The sequence below is a fragment of the Schistocerca nitens genome, chromosome 9 (assembly GCF_023898315.1).
Source record: "Schistocerca nitens isolate TAMUIC-IGC-003100 chromosome 9, iqSchNite1.1, whole genome shotgun sequence".
NCBI lineage: Eukaryota > Metazoa > Arthropoda > Insecta > Orthoptera > Acrididae > Schistocerca > Schistocerca nitens.
Window position 1 is genome coordinate 140,658,780 of NC_064622.1, and position 20,984 is coordinate 140,679,763.

Genomic DNA, 20,984 nt, shown 5'->3' on the forward strand with positions numbered 1-20,984 from the left:
CTACAATTCGTGCATTATACGGTAATGATGAGTTTTATTTCCAACAAGATGGCGCCCCGCCGCACTATCATAGGGACGTACGAGCATACCTGGATCACAATGTGCCAGGCCAGTGGATAGGACGCAGGGGACCAATCGAGTTTCCTGCACACTCTCCAGACATCACGGCGCTGGATTTCTTCTTATGGGGCACAGTAAAAGGTGAGGTGTACAAACGTAAACCACGTAACCTGGACACACTTTGGAATGAGATTCAGGGAGTGTGCGCAGAAATCTCATTGGACACTACGGTACGATGTACGGAATCAGTGCTGACTCGTACTCAGAAATGTAATGATGCTGAAGGCCACCAGTTTGAACATTAATTACATTTGCGAAGTACATTTATTTTTCCAATTGGACTTTAAGCTTTCCATGTCCAGAAATGCAACATTGTAGAACGGGAAATAAATTTTCTATGGTGCTTCAGAGTGTGTATACATATTTTTGACGCGCCCTGTAGTTATATTGCCCTGCGCTGATGCACTGAGATTTACATGGTTCGATATCAAAATAAGATACCAACCAGACACTTACAAACATGAGCTTAAGTATAACATTAAACTTTCACCTGTCGACCTTTTCTTCCAGGATACGCATTTATATGGTAGTCTGCTGATTTTTTCAGTCAGACAAACATTTGTTCTGCTACCACAAATTAAAATTTCAATCATAGGTTTTGTTTTAGCAGTTACTTTCAAGATTTGTGACGCAACAATTAAAGTGATTATGCACTGCATGCAATTCCAGCAACACAGTTTGTTTTGCATGTTTATTACCAGTTAAAGTCTTCTTGTACAGGAATATAACTCTTGTGTATTTTCTGCAGTTTTTAGTACCGATTTGTGAAAAGTATTTTACACACTGTAATGCAAGTGAGATTCTTTCATTTTATGCATTTGTTGTGTTATATTGCGCTTAGAATAAGTGATTTTGCTATTATCTTTGCTATTACCAATTATATAGTCCCAGTTAAAAGAATTCTTGTTTATTTAATCTTATAGTGTTTTGTGGTTAGACAGGCAGTGATTTTTTAATGGTATGTCCTACTTTGTGTCCTCTACTGAAGTATAGGTATCTCATTCCACAGTGATATTATGAGAAGCTCGCATTTGCATTTATTCAGTGAATTTTGGCAGTGGTAATTTAAATATTTTTCTGTTTTAATTAACATTGATGGAAAGTGATTTTAGTAGTTATCTTTGTAGTGTACATCTCCTGTGTGTGAGAGATTTCATTTTTGTTTGCTGCTTTACTAAAATTGCATTCAAATGCCATAAGACACTATTAAAATGCCGTAAGATACCAGACATAGGTCAAATGCTAGAGCTGCAGCTGATGTACGTTTTAGTAATTCTGTGGACAGAGAAGGGACATCTGAACAGGGATCCTCAAACAATATGGATTTGACTGAGACAGGCAGGACAATGCCTAACATAATTGATCAGGGTAATTTTTCGGTATCAGACACGGAACAAGAAAGGGCAGTTGGGGATTTTGCTTTGGAAACTAAATCTGTAGGATGTAGTTTACCACAACAATCAGATTCTGTAGTTAAAGATTCAGGTTTTGCATTCACAACTGTTAACCAAACTGAACCAGTCTCAATCCCTTCCTGTAGTAATGCCGAAGATGGGAACAGTGATTTTTTGCAAAGTATTCTCAAGGTATTATCAGAGTACAGTGAGGACAGGATAGAAAATTTAAATAACGTGACAGGAGATGGGATAAAAAAATTTTGAACAACGTGACGGAAGACTGGAAAGAAGGTAATGGATTTTGTCAGCAATCTGGAACAGATTAATAAAAAATTTAGAGAGGAACATTTGGACAGTTTAAAGGAGAAAACTAGACAGATTAAGCAAATGCATGTCAGGAGTTCAACATTGTAATAAATAAGGCACATGCAACAAACGACTCGTTTGCCAATACAGAGAATTTCTCCATTCATTCCATGGAAATCATACATTGTGAACCCGTTAGTGAACAAAATGAACAGTGTTAGCCTATTAGCAATCAAAATGAGGAAAAGTTAATCCTGTTAATATAGAGACTGTTGAGGACAAAACACTAAACTTAAGGAAAATCAGTGTTTTTGACTGGCTAGCTAATTGTAAGCCCTGATCAGATTATGACAGTGAATGTGAACTTCCTTCACCCTCTGTGCCCAGCGACCAACAGTTTCCCTGCAGATGCACCACGAACTTCACAGATACATTTGTGGATGGTCCTCACACTTTCTTTCTCCGCAATGATGAATTCGATGAAGACACGCTGGTTGTAACGTACATCACTTACAGGCGCCACTGCTGCAGCTAAGCTGTCGGAGGGAACGGAAATTTTGAGCGCGCACTCAGGAAACTTGAAACATCCAGACCTAACGCTCACATTCTCAGTATCGTTGACAGCTGAGAAAAAAATGTAGGGTATTAGTTTTCGGGCGATCCTCGTGATTTTTGTCAGTATTTTGATATCATCCATTTTAGGGGTATGAGATAGCGATTGTCATATTTTAACAGTAATAATTGGTAGCATCCGACGTTTTTTTGTCCTATACATGACAGTGCTCATCGCTAGTTTCTGAAACTTAACTCATGAGATTAAAAAAAACTAAAAATCCTACAGAGCATTTGCAGTGTTCGTGCAATAAAACAGAATAGAAATACATTGTCCCGTAGGTCCTCGTCTCCGGTTAGATACGAGGAACGCAAAGATGCAATGAGTCTACATAAATGCGATTAATCAGTTGTTGCGAACCATGCGTACGAAACTGGCCATCCCCTTAAGCGAATAGAAGACGACTTAGAAATACGGCACATAGAAAAAGAAGTGCGTCAACTCTATTAGCTGGCAGAGTTGGAGACTGCCGTTTTTGAGAAGAAACGTAGCGGTATTCGTAACTCGCAAGTGAAAGACAACTGAATGAGATGTATAATTGGTCAACGGCCTTGCCGCAGTGGATACACCGGTTCCCGTGAGATCACTGAAATTAAGCGCTGTTGGGCATGGCTGGCACTTCGATGGGTGACCATCCAGGCCGCCATGCGCTCTTGCCATTTTTCGGGGTGCACTCAGCCTCGTGATGCCAATTGAGGAGCTACTCGACAGAACAGTAGCGGCTCAGGTCACAGAAAACCATCTTAACGACCGGGAGAGCGGTGTGCTGACCACACGCCCCTCCTATCCACATCCTCAACTGAGGATGACACGGCTGTCGGATGGTCACGATGGACCATTAGTGGCCTGAAGACGGAGTGAAGATGTATAATTATAAATTTTCAATACATCTTTGACGAAATAGCGAGAGGCTGATGACCGTAGACAACATGCAAGTAGCACATTCGGAAATGAGGGAAACTAAGGGACCAACAAATAATATCATGGTTGAGCCAATAGCTGCACTTGCACAGTAACACCCGGGCACGTCAGTTCACAAAAATCTCGGACATCTGTAGAAGCGTCAACTAGACACTCCTGAAGACCATAGCGGACCAGGAGAACGCGATCTGGTGGGGTGAGCGGTGTAATATGGGACGACTACTGACGGAAGTCGGCGATTTCAGTTTAAGGCGTGGGCCCACAGTCACAGCGATTTTATTCTATTTCACTGTATAAACGCAAAAAATATACTGGGAGGCCTTTTAGCGTTTTAACCTCATGAGCTAAGTTTGACATTCTGGTGATGAGACTATTTCTCTCCTCTCGAAAGCGTTGTTGAATCGTGGGTAGTATTTTGCATTCACGTCTTAGTAAGGTGATAGTACCGTAAATATTCTGTTACAATGTGTCATCTTTGAAAATGGAATAATTACATTCTTTGTGAAGTCTAGGGCTACTTCGCCTGTGGAATTCATACGTATTATAAGTGCAAGCTACTGCACTGATTCTAATCGAGTTTGATACACATATCGTTTCTGTCTGGAAAGAATCGCTGTGGGGGGTCTACATCTACATCTCATCTACGTGATTACTCTGCTATTCACAATAAAGTGCCTGGCAGAGGGTTCAATGAACCACATTCATGCTGTCTCTCTACCGTTCCACTCTCGAACGGCACGTTGGAAAAACGATCACTTAAATTTTTCCGTGCGAGACCTGATTTCTCTTATTTTATCGTGATGATAATTTCTCCCTATGTAGGTGGGTGCCAACAGAATGTTTTCGCAATCGGAGGAGAAAACTGGTGATTGAAATTTCATGAGATCATCCCGTGCATCGAAAAACGCCTTTGTTTTAATGATTGCCACTCCAATTCACGTATCATGTCTGTGACACTGTCTCCCCTATTTCGCGATGATACAAAACGAGCTGCCACCTACCTAACAAGGGGGCGGGGATAGGGACGACAAAGCAGTGTAGCCAACTTTATTCATCCAGTAATTAAGAATGAGAGTTCTTAGTTACTTGCAACAAACTTTGATCATGATTTCAAACGTTTGCGAAACTCTTTCTCACTGACACCCAGCACAAAATAATGAATGGAAGGAGAAAAGGTGTATCGGTTACTACATTTTTGTTGGTCATGCAGTAAAATTGTTGCAAGAAGCGTGACTTTCTAATTTATTACTTCTTTACTGCTAACAGTATTCGCGACACATTTTGCAGACAGTGTTCGCATATAGAATGTACCACCAAAATTATATCATCGTACGACATAGTTCAGGACATACGACGTCATAAACATTGAGATGGTTGAAAATGAAAATGTAGGGCGAAATTTGCTAGAGATACAAGTGAAATATGTGTACAAATACGTGTGGAATATTGTAAATAAGTGTGAAATACACTACTGGACATTAAAATTGCTACACCACGAAGATGACGTGCTACAGACGCGAAATTTAACCGACAACAAGAAGATGCTGTGATATGCAAATGATTAGCTTCTCAGAGCATTCACACAAGGTTGGCGCCGGTGGCGACACCTACAACGTGCTGACATGAGGAAAGTTTCCAACCGATTTCTCATACACAAACAGCAGTTGACCGGCGCTGCCTGGTCAAACGTTGTTGTGATGCCTCGTGTAAGGAGGAGAAATGCGTACCATCACGTTTACGACTCTGATAAAGGTCGGATTTTAGCCTATCGCGATTGCGGTTTATCGTATCGCGACATTGCTGCTCGCGTTGGTCGAGATCCAATGACTGTTAGTAGAATATGGAATCGGTGGGTTCAGGAGCGTAATACGGAACGCCGTGCTGGATCCCAACGGCCTCGTATCACTAGCAGTCGAGACGAGTGGCAACTCATCGCATGGCTGTAACGGATCGTGCAGCCACGTCTCGATTCCTGTCAACAGATGGGGACGTTTGCAAGACAACAACCATCTGCACGAACAGTTCGACGACGTTTGCAGCAGCATGGACTATCAGTTCGGAGACCATGGTTGAGGTTACCCTTGACGCTGCATCACAGACAGGAGCGCCTGCGATGGTGTACTCAACGATGAACCTGGGTGCACGAATGGCAAAACGTCATTATTTCGGATGAATCCCGGTTCTGTTTACAGCATCACGATGGTCACCTCCGTGTTTGGCGCCGTCGCGTTGAACGCACATTGGAAGCGTGTATTCCTCATCGCCGTACTGGCGTATCACTCGGCGTGATGGTATGGGGTGCCATTGGTTACACGTCTCGGTCACCTCTTGTTCGCATTGACGGCTCTTTGATCAGTAGACGTTACATTTCAGATGTGTTACGACCCGTGAGTGTACCCTTCATTCGATCCCTGCGAAACCCTACATTTCAGCAGGATAATGCACGAACGCATGTTGCAGGTCCTGTACGGGCCTTTCTGAATACAGAAAATGTTCGACTGCTGCCTTGGCCAGCACATTCTCCAGATCTCTCACCAAGTGAAAACGTCTGGTCAATGGTGGCCGAGCAACTGGCTCGTCACAATACACCAGTCACTACTCTTGCTGAACTGTGGTATCGTGTTGAAGCTACACGGGCAGCTGTACCTGTACAGGCCATCCAAGCTCTGTTTGACTCAATACCCAGGCGTATCGAGGCTGTTATTACGGCCAGAGGTGGTTGTTCTGGGTACTAATTTCTCAGGATCTATGCACCCAAATTGCGTGAAAATCTAATGAGATGTCAGTTCTAGTATAATATATTTGTCCAATGAATACCCGTTTATCGTCTGCATTTCTTCTTGGTGTAGTAATTTTAATGGCCAGTAGTGTATATTGCCGTACAGGTGATACACTTTACATGGAAGTCGCTCGGCTGGTGTCCACGGATAAATACGATATGCAGTACCTGTGTTATTCTGACCTACGCTACAAAGTTCCTTTGATCACCTACGCATGTCCAAATGTACTCAGTTAGTACCTATAAGTATATAAATAGGTAATGTTTGGGAAAGAGTGAATTTGTTGAGTAGTAGATGTTTCATTGTGCATCATCCGTAAGAGTGTAGACGCAGGAGCTGACCTTTGAACCAGCAGGTGCCCTTATTGATGTTTGGCTTGAAGGGCGAGTCTTCGGGCACGGCGGGTGAGAACTCGGCGCCGACGGCGGCCGCGCAGATGGCAGCAGTGCAGCCCCAGGCGTAGGCCGAGTACCACAGGAAGCGGCGGCGGTCGCGCTCCAGCGCCGGGCACCGCGTCGTGCGCATCCCGCTGCGGCCAGAGGGAGCACTGGCGTCACTTTTCAACAACACTGGACACATTGCAGTGTTACAACAAGAAAATACATAAGTCAGCTTTTAGTACTGATAGACCAATTAGGCTGGTGGTTGTCATTTTCTTCATGGAGGAATCCAAAAGACAGGTGTTAGACTTGGCACCTTGTAATGTACATCGATGACACCTTAGACATGGTGAGAAACAGCTGTGTGTTCCTGTGACATCCTAACAGTATCCATTTCAACATAAAAAAGCTGGAGGTAGAGGCAGAATAGGACAAATAGCTAGTCTTTCTAGATGTGCTGGGTACGAGAAATGGTAAACACATGGGCCGCAGAGTGTTTAGAAAACCGACACACACCGACCGATATCTGCTCAAACTTTCAGATCATCACTTAAGCCAGCAAAGAGGAAAGATTAATACGTTCGTAACACGTACGAGACGAATTTCTAACATAATTAATGTAACAGTATTCGCTCTAAAACTCACAAAATCAATGTCTCTGTGTACTAGTGTAAAAGGCGTTCCAGTTACTTAAGTGAGTATATGATCTTTTTCCAAACATGGACATCTTTATAATGTTACGATATACACTCCTGGAAATTGAAATAAGAACACCGTGAATTCATTGTCCCAGGAAGGGGAAACTTTATTGACACATTCCTGGGGTCAGATACATCACACGATCACACTGACAGAACCACAGGCACATAGACACAGGCAACAGAGCATGCACAATGTCGGCACTAGTACAGTGTATATCCACCTTTCGCAGCAATGCAGGCTGCTATTCTCCCATGGAGACGATCGTAGAGATGCTGGATGTAGTCCTGTGGAACGGCTTGCCATGCCATTTCCACCTGGCGCCTCAGTTGGACCAGCGTTCGTGCTGGACGTGCAGACCGCGTGAGACGACGCTTCATCCAGTCCCAAACATGCTCAATGGGGGACAGATCCGGAGATCTTGCTGGCCAGGGTAGTTGACTTACACCTTCTAGAGCACGTTGGGTGGCACGGGATACATGCGGACGTGCATTGTTCTGTTGGAACAGCAAGTTCCCTTGCCGGTCTAGGAATGGTAGAACGATGGGTTCGATGACGGTTTGGATGTACCGTGCACTATTCAGTGTCCCCTCGACGATCACCAGTGGTGTACGGCCAGTGTAGGAGATCGCTCCCCACACCATGATGCCGGGTGTTGGCCCTGTGTGCCTCGGTCGTATGCAGTCCTGATTGTGGCGCTCACCTGCACGGCGCCAAACACGCATACGACCATCATTGGCACCAAGGCAGAAGCGCCTCTCATCGCTGAAGACGACACGTCTCCATTCGTCCCTCCATTCACGCCTGTCGCGACACCACTGGAGGCGGGCTGCACGATGTTGGGGCGTGAGCGGAAGACGGCCTAACGGTGTGCGGGACCGTAGCCCAGCTTCATGGAGACGGTTGCGAATGGTCCTCGCCGATACCCCAGGAGCAACAGTGTCCCTAATTTGCTGGGAAGTGGCGGTGCGGTCCCCTACGGCACCGCGTAGGATCCTACAGTCTTAGCGTGCATCCGTGCGTCGCTGCGGTCCGGTCCCAGGTCGACGGGCACGTGCACCTTCCGCCGACCACTGGCGACAACATCGATGTACTGTGGAGACCTCACGCCCCACGTGTTGAGCAATTCGGCGGTACGTCCACCCGGCCTCCCGCATGCCCACTATACGCCCTCGCTCAAAGTCCGTCAACTGCACATACGGTTCACGTCCACGCTGTCGCGGCATGCTACCAGTGTTAAAGACTGCGATGGAGCTCCGTATGCCACGGCAAACTGGCTGACACTGACGGCGGCGGTGCACAAATGCTGCGCAGCTAGCGCCATTCGACGGCCAACACCGCGGTTCCTGGTGTGTCCGCTGTGCCGTGCGTGTGATCATTGCTTGTACAGCCCTCTCGCAGTGTCCGGAGCAAGTATGGTGGGTCTGGCACACCGGTGTCAATGTGTTCTTTTTTCCATTTCCAGGAGTGTATCATAGCATCTTTGACACTCAAATGTTTGTAAGCACTTTGTATGTATCAAAACATGTGGGTGCATGTTAGAAATCTTTTCTGTGACAAATCTAAAGTGTTAAGTGAGAAAAATTTACGTGTGCAACGATAAGAATGCAGTGGGAATGTATTCACATCTGTTGGACGAAAACTATGAACACAAACACTCCAAACCGACATTTCACGTAAGTCACATCCTGTGCAAATCTGTAGCGCAACCACTTGTGTGGCGTGCATATAATTATGTATTATTTGTATTTTAGGACAATTGAACTGTTTCCCGCGCCCGGGTTCCCGGGTTCGATTCCCGGTGGGGTCAGGGATTTTCTCTGCGTCGTGATGACTGGGTGTTGTGTGATGTCCTTAGGTTAGTTAGGTTTAAGTAGTTCTAAGTTCTAGGGGACTGATGACCATAGATGTTAAGTCCCATAGTGCTCAGAGCCATTTGAACCATTTTTTTAACTGTAAAAAACGCACAACATGTTCTAGTGAAAGCATCAAAACCGTCTGAAGATGAATCGTAATGATTCGAAACCGGTAACGGTACCTTTTGAATAAAGGAACTGAAAATAAATTTGTTGCTGTTTGCTGGCTCAACACCATCAAACCATGACAATGCTTATTAAACAGAGAGAGAGAGAGAGAGAGAGAGAGAGAGAGAGAGAGAGAGAGAGAGAGACAGAGAGAGAGAGAGAGAGAGAGAGAGAGAGAGAACTACATAGCATCCAATTACAAGGTTAGTGGTCAAGTTTCGGAGTCCGTCACATCGTTCAAATGTCTGAGAACGGTATGAAATAAAATCAGTCTATTGAAGGAGCATGACAGGTATGTTACGAGGATTTTGATAAAGTGCGTTACATTCATACAGATAACGTCACAGTGAAGATGCTGTGGCCAGTACTAGGGAATTGTTCAAATTTTTTGAGTCCTTATCAAGTATGCGTACCAGCAAACATATATCGAACTCAGAAAAGTGCAGATAGGATCTTAACAGGGCAGCGTAACCGACACTGGAGTGTACCAGAAATATTCACGGTGTTGAATAGGAAGTTCTGGAAAAACGCGACATTGGCTCTCGAAATCCGGCTGGATAAATTTACAGGCCCGCTATTATAGGAAGACGGCGCAACGTAAGCTGTGTCACTGTCTCGTGAAGGGTTAATGAGAATACGATGAGAGATTAGGGGGAATTTGTGGTGTGCAGCCAGTCACTTCTTGTGTTTGGAAAGAACTACATTTCGGTCTTGGTGGAATCGTCAGTGATTGTTGAAATCGAGTTTCAGAATGTTTTACTATCAGGCGCAATTACATACAATTTCAACAGGAAATTACCGGTTTCGTCCGTCAGAGACCACGTTCAGGTAATGAGAAGAAAGCAGGAGCTCAAGCAAATCACGTTGTCAGATACTGTTCACATGTCGAACCAGTCAACAATTACATACTTAAAGAAACACATTATACTTCCACATTTTTGTCTAGGACGTACTGTCCGAGACATAAATTAACAAATTTTCCAGTCCGCTCATTCAGATAGAAGTGTTCAGCAGGTTTTACTTGGTTGTAAGGCAAACGACGGAATTAGAAATTTTCTCCCATAGATTCCCACTGGGGAACCCCTGAACCCGATACCAGTTCTCATGTAGTCTGTCTAGATGGGCAGTTTAGAACTCTGCAATGAATCCGTCTCTTGAACAGCCTGCCTTGTGCATCAGAGCAAGTAATGAGGAGCTGAAAAGCACGATATGTTACAGAGCCAAGCAGCTACTTATTTTCATATTTTTGGCTAGGAGCGTGTTGTCACTGGTACACATTGAATGTGGATTCGAACTCATGGTTTCCACCAAGGAAAATGACTCAAATGGATGTCCACTCCCATACCTAACCAGGTATTTGAACTAGGTAGCCTTTATCCCATTCTCATTTATTTGCGGTCTAGCTGAGAAGAATCAAGCTGTACGGTGCCTCAGGATACCAAGCAACCTATCTTGCTTATTAGGGCAAAAGAGAAAATTTAAAAACAAGTTCTTTGTCAGTATCGAGAAAGAAAATTCGTATTGTAACTGTTAAAACATTAGCTAAGTACAGAAAAATCAGTGATCATCCCGATAATCGTAGATGCTGTACACAATTAGGTGATAAATTTGGCCCCTCGTACCTGAAGACCTGCTCCACACACATCCTCTGTTCCCAGGCGGTAGAACAGAGAGAGAGAGAGAGAGAGAGAGAGAGAGAGAGAGAGAGAAATAGAACCAAGGGTACCAAGCTTTATGTGTACAATCGCCCACTAGAAGACATTTCATACCACTATAATTATTTTCATAGGTGGAAGGTAGTTAGACACATATGGTAAGTTTCATTTAACTCGTTAAGCTTAATTAAAAGTAGTACCATTACTGTTTCCTTCACAGCAAGATTATAGTGTAGTAAACGAAACTCAACCAAATTTTCTAAAAGTTCTGAGTGTTGGAGACTGGAGGTAAAGTTACTTACGTGAAGGTCCAGGAAATGTCGATGCACATGACGTTCAGCCAGAAGAAGGCTGCCAGGAACGTGAACTGTATGACGAACGCTGCAACAGAGGAGCACAACAAGTTAAGATTTCGTCTTGGTGGCAGGCTAAACCTAAGTAAATCGTTAGTGACAAGAATGACAAAGATCAGATGGAAACTGCTACAGAATATTTTCTGGATGAATTTTTAGAAGTGCAAGAGATTCATACAATCTTCTCTGTGCAAACTGCCCTCAACCAGCTACCAGTTGCCCATAAAAACAAATGCTTTCCGCAGCGTCTAATTCTTTGGGTCCTGACATACCGAATACTACGAACTTGAACTTTAAGCTTTGATCTGTACGCACACAAACTCACACACACACACACACACACACACACACACACACACACAGAGAGAGAGAGAGAGAGAGAGAGAGTGAGAGAGAGAAAAAAATACATTTCAAGAAACCGGCTAGACACATGTATACAATCTGTTAGCACTTGTCCATCTATACGCATGTATACAATCTGTTAGCACTTGTTCATCTATACGCAACGTTACCTGCACTTAGTTCTGGAAATCTGTCTCGATACAAACGTAACGCGCCACGGCTATTGCCCCGTGCCGGCCTGTATGGCGACCGCTACGGTCGCAGGTTCGAATCCTGCCTCGGGCATGGATGTGTGTGATGTTCTTAGGTAAGTTAGGTTTAATTAGTTCTAAGTTCTAGGCGACTGATGACCTCAGAAGTTAAGTCGCATAGTGGTCAGAGCCATTTGAACCATTTGAACTATTGCCCCGTGCTAATCCATACATCAAATGGGCATCTGCCAACTCCGCATTTGTAAACATTGCACTGACTGCAAAATCACGTTCGTGATGAACACTAACCTGTTGATGCTACGTAGTGATGTGCTTCATGTACTGTAGAGCAATGAGTCGCATGTCAACACAAGCACCGAAGTCAACATTACCTTCCTTCAATTGGGCCAACTGGCAGTGAATCGAGGAAGTACAGTACATACTGACGAAACTAAAATGAGCTCTAACATGGAAATTAAGCGTTTCCGGACACATATCCACGTAACATATTTTCTTTATTTGTGTGTGAGGAATTTTTCCTGAAAGTTTGGCCGTTCCTTTTTGTAACACCCTGTATATTTATTATGTGGTCTGGAAATGTGCTTGTCTTGTGATGGTTTTTAGCATATGATCGCTTGTGAAACATGTTTCTAGTATAGTTATCACACCTGCAGGACATAAATGAAGCGGTGTGCAATTCGCCTCTAAGACCAAGTAAATTAGCAATGGTAATTCTGGGACGTACATGTGGTCAGCCAGTCTTACAAACTCTCTGTATTCGGGGCACCGCAGTGTTAGCAGACATGTATATTGTTGCTCTCGTGTGCAAGAAGCAATCCAGGAAACAAACAGAAGGGAAACTTACAGTTGTAGCGACTGGTTGGCCCTGCTGAAAATGCAGATGAATGTTTTCCCCCTCCTGAAAACGTCTCCAAAGGGGCGAAATGACGCTGTCGTCAATAGTAAATTGTCAGCCATTTTAATTGCGGTCAGCTTCTAATCTGCCAACAACCCCTTCTCGTGCAGTGTCGTCATTCCGGCGGAAGGAATAATTTGCACCAAAAGCACACACAACCACATTAAGAGACCTTGTATTAGCTTATAATGTATGCCTCTTCTTACCAAATTTTCCCACCATAGTTCCCATGACGTAGTGCATTCTCCTGGCTCTCAAAGATCCCTTAACGTGTGGACTATCGGATCGAAAGCATCCGCACACTACTGTGTAATGTTGAACAGACTACTAGATGTCACGAGGGGCAGAAGCCGCCAGTGTAAAACAGAAGTAGTGTCACCAAAGAGGGTCCGTCAGGAGAGCTGACTTCAAACTTGGACTATTTTTTTTTTTTGACCTTTGCCTTTCGCGGGCAAGTGCTCTACCAACTTTTTTTTTTTTGTGTAACAATAACAAACATAAACTGCTTCTAGCACTTTTTCTTTAAATATATAAGACGATGACTTTATAAAATAAAATGTTTCTGGGCAACGTAAATAAGTGGACTTTTTTTTTACATAATAGTGAAAAAAAAAATATCCTGCTTCTGTCAGTACAAAACAATAACGTTCTACGTTCCTCTTTTAGGCGCGTACCTCGCTAATCCCGTCATACCTCGCGTTGGTGTCGGGTACGTCTTCACGTGTGTTTGTGTATCCTCTCCACTGTCCTGGTCCTTTCTTGTTCTGATACTTATAGACAATAATTACATTCTCCTACCCGGGACACCCCAACTGGGTGGGGGATCAAGCAAGGCACTCCCTAAAAAATTTGCGTAATATGATCGATATGTCGGATGTCTCATAAGCTGTGAGTGATGTTCCTGTAGTAAGGCCCAAAAGTCAAGCACATTCTTACTGCCGTCTCGGAAAAGATAACGCACAGTCAAACCTCGAATCCAAGTCACTGCGTTTGTCTTCGTTCGGGGATAATACGTCCTATCTGGGAGAAGTAGTGTGCGTGGTTCTATTGTTTGCGGCCCCACCCGAAGGAGGAAGGCGATCATTTTTTTGACCAAACACCATACGTCCGCCGAAGGACCGCATATCAGGCGATGCTCCTCAGTGTCTATAACATTGCACTGCGGACACAGTGGCTCGTCCGCCATATGAATTGTATGCAACCTGGAACGAGTCACGTATTTCCCATTGACCACCTGATACCACAGTGCGCGCGTTCCCGTATCAAGGTGTGGGTGGTGCACTGTACGCCATACCACTGACCACGTAACCGTTGGTCGGCGGCGCTCTACGGCATTATTCGGCCGTCGTCGAGTCAAGATGTGATATATATCACGTGCCGTCGCCGTCCTGGTAGTTGGTAGTTCCATATGTACATAACTGTGTTCCACAAAGAAGGTTCGCATATGGGCAAGCGATGGTGAGATGTGAGCCACCGCTACCGGAGCCGAACGAGAAGGTGGAGCGAGTTCGTCTATCAAGCTGCCCGTCAGACTTGTCTGGTGTCGTGTCCACATCTTTATCATTGTGGTTACAAAAATAGCCACTGCTCGGTCGCGTACGTGGACTAGTCCAAGACCTCCACGACTACGAGGAAGGGTGAGGGTTTCGTATCCTACCTTAAAAAGCAGACCTGTGCTCACAAAATATCCTAGTGCCGCCAGGATTCGGCGGGCCAACACCACCGGCATAGGAAGAACTTGTGCCAGGTGGGGGATGCGAGAAGCTAGATAAGTGTTGGCAAAGGTGACCCGTTGTATCATATCCAGTGCCCTTAACCTGTGACTTCGGACACTCGCACGAATTGTTTGCAGAAGATGTCTGTAACTCAGTGCCGCCGTGCGTCGAACGTCTGTAGTGAAGATAATTCCTAGGCATTTCATCGTGGTGATCGGCTGTAATGGTGCTACACTTCCTGTCGGGAGTCCTCTCCCGATGTTCATTGCTCCCGACTTTGCCATGTTCAGGCGACTTCCCGTAGCCGTACAAGACAAATGAATCCAATGCAGGGCCGCTCTTGCCTCGTCGCCTGACCGTGCTAAAAACACTAGGTCATCTGCGTATGTTCGGCATATAAACTTGTTGTGCCTTATCGTCATTCCTTGGAGTCGATTCCGGAGCCCGCAAAGCAGCGGCTCGACAGCGATGGCATACAATATCGTTGACAGCGGGCACCCTTGTCTGACCGATCGTGAGATGGTGATGGGCCCCACCAAGCGTCCATTGATGAGCACTTTGGATGCGGCTCCGAGGAGTAGTCTCATGACGACGGTGACAAAACTTTCCGGAAACTTCATTTTCGTCATCACGTCCGTGAGATAAGCATGACTCAGCCTGTCAAATGCGCGATCGAAGTCTATCGATACCAATACACCCCGGAAACGACATGTTGAAGCCAGTGCGATAACATCGCGGTAGTCGCTGAGTGCCGTTTGTATATTGCTAGCTCCTCCTGGCTGGGTTTGGTCGAGTGAAATCACTTGGCGTATCACGCGTTTAAAGCGTGCTGCAAGTATCCTGGCGTAGATCTTGTAGTCGCAATTAAGAAGGGTCAGTGGCCGGTAGGCCTGTATCCCTGTGCCGCCAGACGGTTTGTGGATGGGGATGATCATTCCTTCCACGAAGGTGGGCGGAAGAGGCACGTTGGGAGACATCAATTCGCAGTACATGGCAGTCCATCGTGGAATCATGAGATCTTTAAATGTACGATAGAACTGTAACGGAAACCCGTCGGGCCCCGGCGATTTGTGCGACGCTCCCTTATCAATCGCTTCCATTACGTCGTCAACTGTGACTTCTCCTGTTAACTCCAGGTTGGCCGACTCGTCGAGACACGCGGAGAGCGTTCGTCGGACCTCATGAAAGGCTGCCTGATCGTGTTCCGCTTCTTCATAGAGATGACCGTAGTGTTCCGCGAAAGCGTTGGCAATGTCTTTTTGCGTTGTCATGCGGCGACCATCTGGCAGTACGACCGTCTGTATTAAGGTTCTGCGACTACGTTGTTTTTCTCTGATAACGTGATACATCGACGGGGATTCTCCACGGACTCGTTCAAAGGCCCTTGCACGGATTGCGACACCCTCCAGTCGGCGGCGCGTTATGGAAATTATTTGGGCCTGTGCTCGTTTTATACCTGCACGACGCTCCTGTGAAGGTGCTTGTACAGAAAGTTCGCGGAGCATCGTGAAATAAAATTCCGTCGTGTATCGCCGCTTCATCATCTGCTCCCTTCCGTATGCAATTAACGCTCGGCGCAATGCAGGCTTAACGCATTCCAGCCACCACTGCAACGTCGTCGGATATGTCGCGAGGCGTCGTTCACACACGTGCCAAGTGTCTTCGACTAAGCGTTTGCACTCAGGTTCCCTAAGGTGTGCTGTATTCAGTTTCCAAACACTGCGACTCCTCCACACTTGTTGACGACTCAAGGAGACCGTGCATATATATGCTATGTGATCTGAAAAGGCGACAGGCCACAATTCCGCATCTAGGATCGCAGGTTCGAGACGACGTGTTACGTAGATGCGATCGAGACGACTTGCAGAGTGACTCGTGACGTAGGCGTATCCACGTCTGTCGCCATGTATCTTCTCCCATGTATCAATGAGATTCATGTCCTGTATGAGTTGCCGCAGCTCCGGGCACGAAGTATAACGTGGGTGTTGATCTTTTGGTGCGAGCACGCAGTTGAAGTCGCCTCCAAATAAGACATGTTCATACCGACCTAAGAATAGTGTTGCAATCTCCTCTGCATAAAATCGGGATCGGTCGCGCCGTCTGTCTGACCCCGACGGTGCGTAAATGTTAACGACCCGTACTCCCAGCACTGTGAGCGCCAGTCCTCGCGCTGACGGCAGGTACACCACGTCCTCGGCTACTATGCCGCTACGTAGAAGTATCGCTGTTCCGCTGCCGCCGTCGGTAGTAGGTGTAATGTACGTACCGTACTCATAGAGGTCGGGGAAGCTCTCAACACATACTTCCTGCAGCAGAACGATGTCGACGTCTGACGCATGCAACATGTCTCGTAATAATTGCAATTTGACAGGCGTTCTGATCGTATTAATATTAATAGAGGCTGTTCGATATGCCTGCCGCTGTTCCTCAGTGCGTAAAGCGCACATGAACGCTTATGTTAATTTGTGTGCTTCTGCCCGGTGACATGCTGTCTGTGCGTCAGTCTGCATCTTCTGCGCGGTTAACATCCTGTGGACCCAGCACTCGCCATTGCGGGTTCGTCGTCGGTGTAGGGGTCAGTATCGGATTCGTCGGCCCAGTTCCTGTGCTGGAGGTCCAGCTCCCGTCGTGTCTCTCCTGCCGGGCTGACCGAAGGCGGTGGCGGTGCTGCGGTGGGTGGAGGGACTCCTTCCGTCAGCTTTCCGTCCGGTGTGTCTGTATTCAACCCCTGTGTAGCATGATTCGCGTCGTACTGCTGTGTGGGAGGTAGAACCTCCCGTTGCGCATCCGGATGCACTGTATCGACGTTACACCCAAGTCCGTCTGACGTGGACTGCAGTAAGCAGGTATCCGACGGCGCTAGCCGTCGTTTCTTGTGGCGCTTCGGCGATCGTTGTTTGCGCGTGTGCGCCTCCGTATCCGAGTGCGGAAGTGACTCCCGGTGCTCAGGGACGAAAGCAGCTGTCGGCACAACAGCAGGATCAATTTCCATTTCTCCTACCGATCCTTTCCGCTCGGTTAAGTGCGTCGTCGGCGCCGGAGCGGCAGATGTGTGCGTCGTTTCGTCACTGGAGGCGGTCTCCGCCGCAGTCGGTTGCCGTAAACTGTCAGGATTTGGTAGCTGGTCATTCTTCGGGATGGGATCCGTTCGAAATGCGTCCGCATACGTTAGTGGCAGCGGCGTCAACGTGGACGGAGGTACGGGTTCGCCGTTTGGAACTTGCACTATCCTCCGCTGCATACATTCGGAACGGACGTGGCCCTCTTTCCCACAGCCTGAGCATGTTTTGGGTTGTCCATCGTATATGACTATAGCTCTGCATCCGCCGATGAACAAGTACGAGGGTACATGTTGTGTCAGTTCTATTCTGATTTGACGCACCCCATTGAGAACGGGGTAAGTCGTGAAGTTGGACCATTTTTCCTCAACGTGGCTAAGCACTCTTCCATATGGGCGTAAGGCGTCAACGACTAAGTCAGACGGAAACTCGAAGGGAAGTTCGAAAATACGTATGTTTCGTAAGCCCAGTCCTGCATGATCAATAGTTACTTCTCCAACATGTCCATCAGAGTGCCGAAATTTGAGTCCATGTTTAGTATCTCGGATGATTCTGTCACATACTGCATCGTTAATCAGCTTGACGTAAACAACACTGCTCACTATGGAGAGGTGGATTCCGATAAGTTCGTTGTAGTCAAGTTTAACTTCGTCTCGTAGGAACCTTTCTATTTCGTAGGCTTTCGGTCTCGCATATTCATTCGAAAAACTAATCTTGAGAGTCGACTTTCGGTATGCATGTGCCATTCTATATCGAGTCGTCTAAACGCGCGAGTACGCCGAAGAGGTAAACAACTGCGCGAGCGCGAACTTCTCCGGCAGGGACGTAAACAGACGTCCGTGCCGTAGCACCGCCGAAGGCAGACTGCCGGGCTAGTCACTGGATGTTACCGGAGTAACACATCAACAGGAACATTTAAACCTCTCTACATCTGCCCAGGTCGACTGTTGGTGATGAGACATCCAAAAGTTGATGGCACATTAGGTCATGCCGTATATCGGAAACCAAGACACACAAATCTATATCTCCGTGCCAGTAGCTGCCATCACCCTTCACAGACCATAGGTGTCCTTAAGTCCTTAGTGCATAGGGCGCACTTTGTATCCAATAAAGACAATTTGAAGAAGAGCTCACATACCTCAAGAGCATTTTTTAAATCGAATGGATTTTCTCCGCAACAAACTCGTAGAGCTTTCAATGCAAAACCTAGAATGCAGGTATGTGATGGGAAAGAAGATTGTAATTCCTTCAGATCTAATGCGTTTTTGCCCTATGTGGATGCTCTTTCCACGAAGATAGGCCGTATTCTAAAGAAACACTGTGTTAGGTGATATTCCGGCCCCTCATGAAGATTGTAACTTTACTCGGCTCTGTGAAGGACGATTTGTAGCTTCGCAAAGCGGGTGTGTATCAGATTCATTGCCGAAATTGTGAGAAGTCATACACAGGTCAAAGAACACGCACTGTTCATGAGAGATGTGTGGAGCATCGAAGATACACACGCTTATCATAGCCAGACAAGTCAGCTGCGGCCGAACATTGCATTGATACAGGGCATTCCATGAATTACAGTGATGTGAAGATTTTAACATACACCTCTACCTTTTGTGAATCTGTCTTCAGGGAAACTATAGAGATTAGATTAGGTAATAATTTAATAAAAAGAGATAATGGTTTTAATTTGGGCAAAGCATGGAATCCGGCTCTTGGGGTAATTTAACCGCAGAGAAGTCGTCATCGTGTCACCGCCGCCGATCATACATAGATAAGCGAATCGAATGTCTGTAGGCCTTCGCCACAGGCGGCGCATGTGTAAGTGTATGTCTCTGCCGCCGACCAGCATCTGCGACCCGCATGCGCAGTACCGCCGCGGTGGAGTATATAAGGCCGCGCTTGGCATCTTGTCGTCAGTCATGTGACTCGCACTGAGGATGGCTGGAAAATACGCGGCTGAAATATCAGTGGAGAAAATTTTATTTGCGCGCTGCATGCCCGAGATTTAATGGACTATTCATTACGCGACGACAAGTTGAAAATGCACTCACTGAAAGTGTCCTCAATAGAGTTCAAGCAGTCGTAAAGGCGAAGGGTGGACACAACCCATATTAATGTCCACTAATAGGTGTCCGGATACTTTTGATCAAACAGCTTATAGTCGACGACGTTTGAGTATCACAGCCGGTTATGATTCACGTTCCAGAGCATTATTTAAACTGGTCTGTCATGCATCTTCAGGCAAGTCGACGAAGACTGTCGTGTGCTTCTCACGTTGCCCAATTTATTGATGCACTGTATGCTGTTCTGGGCATGTGCCAAGATCGCAGCAGCGGGACAGTGAACACTACTCGCCCTACGACAGTAGGAAATGAAGGATTCCATGTTTTTTTCCAAGTAATAGGACCTATCGCATGGCATCACCTTTTCCGCCATGTGTGCATTTAATCGTTATTCTCGTGTATTTTTCCTTTATTTATCGAAATCAGAGAAATTTGAAATGAAAAGATAATATCTGTAGTACCACAGGAAAGTGTGATTGGACCGTTGCTGTTTACAATATATATAAACGAGCTAGTAGAAAGCGTCGGATGCTCTTTAATGCTATTCGCAGATGATGCAGTTGTCTATACCAAACTAGCAACGCCATAAGATAGTAGGAATTTGTAGAACGACCAGCACAGAATTAATAAATGGTGCACACTCTGGCAGCTGACCCTGAAAACAAATAAATGTAACGTATTGCGCATACCTAGGAAATGAAATCAACTTCTGTACAGTTACACTATTGATGACAAACAGTTGGAGACAGAGTCTGCAGTACAATACACTACTGGCCACTAAAATTGCTACACCACGAAGATGACGTGCTACAGACGCGAAATTAACCGACAGGAAGAAGATGCTGTGATATGCAAATGATCAGCTTTTCAGAGCATTCACACAAAGTTGGCGCCGGTGGCGACACCTACAAAGTGCTGACATGAGGAAAGTTTCCAACCGATTTCTCATACACAAACAACAGTTTACCGGCGTTGCCTGGTGAAACGTTGTTGTGATGCCTCGTGTAAGGAGAAATGCGTACCATCACGTTTCCTACTTTGATAAAGGTCGGATTGTAGCCTATCGCGATTGAGGATTATCGTATCGCGACATTGCTGCTCGCGTTGATTGAGATCCAATGACCGTTAGCAGAATATGGAATCGGTGAGCTCAGGAGGGTAATACGGAACGCTGTGCTGGATCCCAACGGCCTCGTATCACTAGCAGTTAAGATGACAGGCATCTTATCCGCATGGCTGTAACGGATCGCGCAGCCACATCTCGATCCCTGAGTCAACAGATGCGGACGTTTGCAAGACAACAACCATCTGCACGAACAGTTCGACGACATTTGCAGCAGCATGGGCTATCAGCTCGGAAACGATGGCTGTGGTTACCCTTGACACTGCATCACGGACAGGAGCGCCTGCGATGGTGTACTCAACGACGAACCTGGGTGCACGAATGGCAAAACGT

At 46.1% G+C, this 20,984-nt stretch overlaps 1 protein-coding gene across 1 annotated transcript in view; it reads right to left on the reverse strand.

Annotated features, from left to right (window-relative positions):
• Nucleotides 1-20,984, reverse strand: part of LOC126204058 (probable G-protein coupled receptor Mth-like 3) — a 754,641-nt gene that overhangs the window by 85,811 nt on the left and 647,846 nt on the right. The window contains exons 8-9 of the mRNA XM_049938481.1: nucleotides 11,198-11,276; nucleotides 6,479-6,666 (exon numbers count right to left, since the gene is read on the reverse strand). Of these exons, the coding sequence (XP_049794438.1) occupies nucleotides 6,479-6,666; nucleotides 11,198-11,276 (267 nt within the window). The remainder of the gene's footprint in view (nucleotides 1-6,478; nucleotides 6,667-11,197; nucleotides 11,277-20,984) is intronic.